The sequence below is a fragment of the Dysidea avara genome, chromosome 1 (genome assembly GCF_963678975.1).
Source record: "Dysidea avara chromosome 1, odDysAvar1.4, whole genome shotgun sequence".
Taxonomy (NCBI): domain Eukaryota; kingdom Metazoa; phylum Porifera; class Demospongiae; order Dictyoceratida; family Dysideidae; genus Dysidea; species Dysidea avara.
In genome coordinates this window covers 43366330-43374630 of record NC_089272.1, presented here as the reverse complement: position 1 = coordinate 43374630, position 8301 = coordinate 43366330, and the positions used below count along the sequence as shown (strand labels likewise).

The following is an 8301-nucleotide window of genomic DNA, read 5'->3' as shown; positions in this document are numbered from 1 at the left end:
AAATGTCATCTGCCAGCCTGCCTGCTGTAAGACCCGTTGCATTTGGTGCACAGCTAAATTTCAGACAGCCATGGTAATGACGGTGGATTCACGAATCTGTTCTTACGATTGCATTCTGTCCACTGTAACATGCAGTTTGCTTTCATCATTCATCTTCTCTGTTCTTCTCGAAGGATAATTAATAGTTGCGGTGCTTAATAGATGTGGCACACACCACTGCCTTAACACGTGATTTTGCATGTGATTTTGCATGTTACACTACAAAACGGAAAGTTATGGAAATGTCAGATTTCCACAATATTATCTTATCTTTCCTTTTGTCAGGAATGATCACAACATTTCCACAACTTTCCTGAAAAGATTCAGCCAACTTTTTGATCACTTAAAGACTAGGAAAGGTCATTTTTCCCAACAGTAAATGTAAGGAAATGTCACATTTTTTAACCCTTCCCTATATTCTGTATTAATTGGTTTAAATACTTCAATTTTAAATCAACAAAAGGTCATCCATACACAAAAATACACCATAGTCAAAGTACAAAAATGGGTGTTCATCAATACATTCTTTATATGACAAACTTTATCAATGGCAGACTCCAGCTCCTTGCCCGAACGTTCTCTGTGTACTGTAAATGAAAAAAAATGTAATGCCAAAACATTGTACAGTACGATTAAATACCTGTTAGTATTGTATCTTTATCCAAACAACGTTCCACTTCTTAAATTCGTATCCTTCTAATAGTCATATCTAACAAAAATATATCACTGTATTATAGAATTATCCTTCAAGAAACTCACCAGTCAATCTAGATGCCAAAACAGCTTGTCCTGGGCAGCGATCAATACCAGAACAATAGTTTTATTACATGCTGAATGGTTTGATGCAGAGAATGCTATTGAAAAGAATATACACATGTGAACTACTGCCGGTAATAGAAAAACACATCACTATACCAGTACAAAATATTGTACAGCTGTATGAAGCGATGAATTAAGAATCCTTGTATTTTGATAGTATGTTATTGTAGCAATAAGGGTTCACCTCGTAAACGCAACCGTCTTCATGAAAACCTAGCTACCTAGTTTGTACAATTTCTAAATTAAAGTTCTTTTGATTTTATCAGGATTGAAAATTTAATAAAACATATAAACACATAAGCATAGAACTGCATACGTACCGTTCCTTTGATTTCACAACTCTTCACCCTAGCTTATAAAGGCCGCACAATTTTTTTCTGTTTTTGCATAAACAATATTTACAAAATAATCACAAATATAACTTCTGTCTTCAACCATCATCATCGATGTTTGTAGATACAAAATGTAGGTAAAAACAAACCCCAAAGCCAACCTAGGGCTGGCTTGTGAAAAAAGTATGTGGCCTTTAATAGCCTGGGTAAAATCAAAAGTGGCAGCCAAGAAATAGCTATAAATGATGTTATTTTTTAATAATACATACGTACAGCTATTGTTAAACTTTATTACCATTAACATCATTTCAGCCATTTCTTGGTCGCCACCTTTAATTTTGCAACTTTTTCACCCAGGCTTAATTTTATTAAAGGCTGCACCCTTTTATCACAGTTTTGTTGGATACATGCCAAAGTAACAACTATAGTATGTACAAGTTGACCTGAGTCCTGAAAAACAGCTAAAAATTAAAAAATAAAGTGAATCTTTTCTCAAGAGAGTTAACACTTCAGCCAACCAGATGATTAGTGGTGACAGCAAAGGTGTCAACAACAGACATGTGCATGGTTTGGCTCCATTGGAAGTTTGGGAAAGGGCTGTAATGAACACTGTACTTTTATGGCTGTCCCATAGGAAATGTATGGTGAAAATTTGAGTGGCCATAAATATTATGTCAGATGTTTGAATGAAAAGATTTTGAAACATTTTTAGCAGGTCAAGCAGTACTACAAATAAGCCAAATTTTAAGATCATGTGTAAATGCATCCATGAGTTATTAATTGTTTTTGAGAATCCAGCTCAACGCATACATACTAATATATAGGATGGTTTGGTATAGAGTCAATCAATTAAGGTGCTACTACATGTATACACTATTTACACCAATACTGTAATTTACTATTCAGCTTGTGTATAGTTCATTAACAAAATTAATTATTCTTGTAAATTTGAAATCTTAGTACATTTATTATAATTACAACTTAATAAAATAATGATAATTTTATGTAAAATCACACAAGATAAAATGTTGAAATGTCATTACAATAACCACAAACATGCACTGTTGCATGGTACCATAATAGAGGGGAAATATTTAATTAAATTAAAGTCCAGAGGTATAAGATGATTTATAATTATATGATGGATTTAATTCTAATGCAACTTTCTTTGCAGCTAAATATGTTTCTTTATAGTTATACGCAGGATTTGGTACTACTGGTACTAGCCATTCATCTGTAGTAGATTCTGCACTAGAGTTGGATTGACTGACATCTAATGATGATTTACAATTGTAAGATGTATTTGAGTCTGCTGCTATTGTCTGTGTTGTCAAATATGTCTCCTTAATATTACTGGCAGTGGTTGATACATGTTCTGTGATTGCCATGTTAGTGGTAGTGGAGCTAGATTGACTTTCTTCACCATTTACATTGTCATTGAATATCTGATCATTACTGCTGCATCTATTGTCACTCATTCTGTCATTCAATTCTTCATCTGATTCAGTAATGCTGTTTAGTTGCTTCTGAAGTATTTCATCATGTGTGGGAAGATCTGTGACACCACATGGTGTTGTTGGTGGATTAGCATACAGTGGGTTGCGTAAAGTAATTACTTTCTGATTTAGTTCTTGTGGTTTCTCTTCAGGGTAACGTATCTCTCCATACATTACTTCGTCATCAGCTTCGATGTTAATGCCATCTTCAGTTTCCACATTTTTACTGCCACAACAACCTTGCCTCTTGTGTTTAACATTCTCAGTTTGTGCTAGTGCATGCGCAATTATTAATGTAGTGATTATGACTACCACAATTATTGGTAACAGAATTGCAATAATCATTTCCATAAGTAAATTTATCTAGAGGACATAACAACAAAACAAGTATCAATGGCAAATACTGTACACAGCTCTATACTTTGTATAGTATATAAATAGCAAATCTAGGATTTTACAAGGTGCATGGTATTAAATTGTTTGTAGTAGAATAAATTATGAATATCCAGTGACAAGCTAGGTACAAGTAAGTTATGACAATGTTACAGTGATCATATGTTTTGCTCTGCAATGCTTTACCACATGTACAGTTATTTAAAAGAGGAAATTTTGGAACTAGATTGAGTATAGTATCTCTGGAAGTGGGGTATAGCCACTCCCCCAGATGCTGTAATCTTGTTAATTTTATTTTGTCTGCAATGGAATCAATTTTTAGCTATAAAATATCTATCTTATATATTTAGCTGAAGGAGTAATTTTTGCGATTTTTTTTGGGAAGTATTAATTAATAAAGTATGTTTTTATGGATTGGTACATCAAAAATGTAGCTACAAAATTTCAACTTTTAACTGGACATTTTCACAGTGGTGATGTAGCTAACAGTTCATTGGATGTAGAACTTGAGACTGCTAAGATGAAGTCTGAGGTATAATTTCACCTCACAAACCAGTCTTTTTCATACCTACATATTGCAACATTTTAGTAGAATTCTTTTGAATGTTCTATTAGAGTATTTTTAATAATGATAGCAAAAAAAAACATGGCCAGTTTTAATATATAAGAGCCTATCTGTTCCTTCTATCTTTCCATAACATTTATATGCTTTTCATGCACTTGTAGCTTCTACTAGCAGCCTATTTAATAGCTTTAATAGTTACCAAATGTAACAATTGTAAAATACAAAAATATTATTATGTGATGGTACACATAGTCACTTCAAGGTTGAGCTGATCACTGACTAAAGAGTATAGTATACATCCTCTGCTGTACATGTTTTTTTTAAAGTAATTGCAATTTGTGTTGATGTTTCATATTCATTACTATAATATAACCATGTGACATGCATATAACCTTAATCATTTTACCTTGGTGCTGACTATAATTATAATTATACATAATTAATATTAATGTGTATGTACACAATGCATAGGCGATTCTAAGCCCCCCCTTGCTGAAAAATAACTTCTTAAAAATCTTGGGGAAAAGTTGCAGTATAGATTGGCATTGATATGTTTAGCATTTTGCATGTTTTTAGCATAAATTTTAGGCTGTTTTCAAGCCTTCAAATTACAAAAATCCTGCAGCTACTGGGGGTTGCACCCCCAGACCCCCCTGAAATTCTACTTTATACTACAGGCAAACAACAATAGTTATGCTGTTCCCTACTTGGCCCCCCTGTAGGTCAGGTCTAGAATTGCCACTGACACAATATACATAACTATACTTTAGTACTCACTCAGCTAGTCTGTCAATCACAAGAGGACACTGAAAACTTCTAAACACAGTAACATAATAACATAAACTGAATTATATCAAGTTTGATATTACTTTATAAGTGTCTTAAATTGAATATCATGTTGTTTACAGCAGAAGGGAAATGTACCACCTATTCTTAGAAGCCATACATGCTGAATACAGTCTTAATATGGCTGCAGTTTATCCACATAAACAATAATTCCAATTTGTTTGTTGTGTACGTCAGATATTCTATTGGCATGGTAGACTGGTAGGCCTCACTCTTGTATGTTATCTCACAATGTGGTTCTATTCAATTTGTATCCCCTGTACAGGGACAGTTGCTAGCATGTGACAGGATATATGCTAGACATTTTGTCCATACAAGTTCATAGAGAAGGTATGTAGTCACTTATAATGTTGATTTGGTTCATTAAGCATGGTTCAGTTACTGCATGCTATGGAGTAGCAATTTTTGGCTACTTAACTTGAGGGGTAGGTACTGTATGCTATACCACCAAATCTGAGCAGAGAGTACTACATATACTAACAAGGGTTAACCTATACTCCCATAGAGCAGGAATCAGTTCAACAAGGGAAATTTCATAAAAACAGTTACAGTTAATGTCATATTTCCTGTACAGTATAAAGAATTTTGACTGTAATTTAAAAAGTCAAATGCATATCAATTTAACAGTTAAGGTATCATTTCACCTATTTCACTTTTGTATTATATACATGTGTTGTTATTGTTCGAGTAATGTTCTTACTACTTACTTAATGTGTGACTTATATGAACAGGCTTTTTTCTGGGAGGAGGGGGGGGGGGGACTTGCTACAAACAACAGTGCTTATTAAGAAATACTCAGAAATGTTGACTGCTGTGAGTGTGATGTTTGGGTATGGGTTCCACACACCTACATGTATAGACTAATGAGTACACAACAACATTAGCATTGATGTCAGGGCCGCCCAGAGAAATTAAGGGGTCCAGGGCAAAGAGTTAAATTGGGGCCCCAGAGGCAAGGAGGTTTCCATTCTGAATCACAACTTTACCCAGGCTGTACGTTGAAGACCAAAAAAAAAAAAAAAAAAAAGGTCATGACCTGCTAAAAAGACAATAGCTACCCCTCACCAACCATATCTCCTTATCTATAAGCTTACTACACTGCTCTTCTGAAGAATACTGTGACTGCTCTATTAGAGTATTTAGATCTGACTGCTCTATTAGAGTATATCGATCTTTTAAACAGGTATTCAAGGGGCCCTTCATGGGGCCTCCTGGGGCTCCTTTCAGGCTGGAGCCCGGAGAAAAATGCCCCAGTTCCCCCCCCCCCCCCCCCTGTGGGCGGCCCTGATTGATGTACAGTATTATGGTGACAGTTACACTGGCTCAACTTTCTATGCACAACACAACCATCTATATGTGACCTGGCCTGCAAATATAGGGCATGTGGGCACAAACTACACCTCACCACATAACACCTTGTATATCGATGTTGAGATAGAATACTTTTATTCTGTAATTTTTATTTTAAAGCCAACTAAATTGTTAAGAAGTGCTGAAACTTTCATGGCCAAACAATAACGGAATACAATGTTATGATGATTCAAAGTTTTAAAAACTAGGCAATTTTCATGTGCCCACATTCCCCATCTTTGCAGGCCCAGTTACAAATATGTATGTAGCTACTATCTATTTCTAATACGCACTTATGGATCACTTTAATTATATTTCCATAACTGCAGCTGTCAGCTAGAAGGCACTTCTAGAACATTAACACTGTAACTTTTAAACATCACTGACACAGAATTGTGACAGGAAATCAAGCCTCAACTCGGTTTGATACAAAGCATGCAGAAACATCATTTCTTTTCTATTGGAAGATTGCTACACTATAGTGAAGTATGCACATACACAAAATTATTATACTGGTTCAGGATAGAGTTTAATATAATGAGTGGTTATAAATACTTATAATTATTATGTTTAGCAGTGCACAGTAGCTAGTATACAACAAAATGAAATTGCAGATTGACTCCATCCATAGTATGTATACCAATTGCATTTGCAGCTAACAGCATGATGGTGCATGGTAACAGTAAGTGTATGCACTTCATCATGGTTATATCATGGGGAAAGCATCCAATACAGTTCAAATCCAGGGTTCAATTATATCAAGAGTTCATAATATATATATTTCCTAAATATTATATAATATGAACTCTTGATTATATCCATGGTTAACTTTAAACCCAGTCAACACATACACTGTAAACACATCAATTATTGTGTCTGCTGCAATGTCTACCTCTAATATAATCACAAGCTTCTTAGGTGGTAGAAGCCAACCTGTCTGCAACATTAATATACACCCAGTTATATGCGCCAGTAGGAGGCAGTACATCACATTCTATGTAAATATTTAACACGCTTGATTTAGGTGATAACAAGAAGATATCCTGCAGATGAGACTTGAACTACTGTTTATCGAGGTCATATATATCAAGGGTGTTGGAGTTGACCAAAGAGTGGGGAAGTTTATGACAATGAAAGCTATTTATTATACAACAGAGGTTTGAAGCACACAACAGAATGAACAAGCACGGCTGCCATTTAAGGGATATACCACCAGATTTTAGAGCTCTGAGATAGTATTTTTCTCAGTTAATACAGATAGATCAAGTTGCTATTTGCAGATTTTAAGAGCATTATATACTATTTTATTAAACGGTTGACCACAAAGTATTTCAACATTTTGTTACATGTATCGATTGTAAATAAATGTTTTGGGCAGGGGTTACTGTAGTTCCACCCGTAGCATCTATACTTGTAGATGTTGTTTGTACATGTACACATATGGGGTGTATCAGTATGTCTCTCTAAGGTCTGCACTTATGTAATAAGCAATGCAATCATGTTGTTAACATGGTGAATAATCAATCAAGCATGCATACATAACATGTGTTGTTACTACTGATACAAGAAAGTGTAAAATGCATAATTATACTGTAGCTAATGTTAGTGTTGTATTTGTACATATGGTACGACATTGTTTGGTGGAATATGTATTGGTAGGTTGTCAGGCAAAGTCACCTCAGCATACTTGGGTTTCTGGAAAGTTAACAGTAACAAATACGTAATCAACATAAATGTATCTATGCACATAAAAATATTATTATGAGACATTGTAATGAATTGTTATATAATGGCTTGCATTGTAGAGTTTTAAGTCAAATGTCAAGTTTAGCCTAAAGTACTTCAGAATGACACTGATCATCACATGATGTAACCACACATGATGTTATTGATAGGCAACCCTTGTTGTATTAGGTGGCCAATGAGTACTTTTGGAGAACTTACTGTAGTTAAATATACCTTTACTTATTTCTGATTACATGCAGAGCAGGGTGTGTGTGTGTGTTTGTGTGTGTGTGTGTGTGTGTGTGTGTGTGTGTGTGTGTGTGTGTGTATGTGTATGAGTGAGACAGCGAGAGCTGTTGTTAAATAAGGACTTAGGGATCTGATATCAACTGGGAAGCAACTCACCCAAGCATGGTAGACTGGTAAGCCTCACTCTTAATGTGGTTCTATTCAATTGTGTCGTCAATTGTGTGTCATGTGTGGTGTATGTAGTATGTGAGGTAACATATAGCCAAGTGGCTAGATTCCAGGTTTAAGGCTTGTCTATGCCAACTAATTTGGTGTTGTCATTGTTTCCTTGAGCAAGAAACTTTACACACATTGCTGTAACTCTAATTGGCTGGTAATTTGGCCGCCTTTTCAATAGTTAGTATAAAGAAAAAAGACGGCCAAATTACCAGCCAATTAGAGTTACAAAGAATTAATTTACGATGTAGCAGGGATGAATTTATAGAAC

General features: G+C 34.9%; 1 protein-coding gene across 2 annotated transcripts; it reads right to left on the bottom strand.

The window, feature by feature from the left end:
* Nucleotides 1-2190: 2190 nt before the first annotated feature.
* On the bottom strand, nt 2191-4562 carry LOC136265093 (uncharacterized). Of its 2 annotated transcripts, none has more exons than XM_066059884.1 (2): nt 4422-4547; nt 2191-3049 (listed from the first exon to the last, which is right to left on the bottom strand). In XM_066059884.1, the coding sequence occupies exon 2, from the start codon at nt 3035-3037 to the stop codon at nt 2294-2296; it is 744 nt and encodes a 247-aa protein (XP_065915956.1). In that variant the 5' UTR covers nt 3038-3049; nt 4422-4547; the 3' UTR covers nt 2191-2293. The 2 variants fall into 2 exon arrangements, with proteins under 2 accessions (XP_065915956.1, XP_065915962.1); XM_066059890.1 differs by having other exon boundaries at nt 2192-2958; nt 4422-4562.
* Between the last annotated feature and the right edge of the window lie 3739 nt (nt 4563-8301).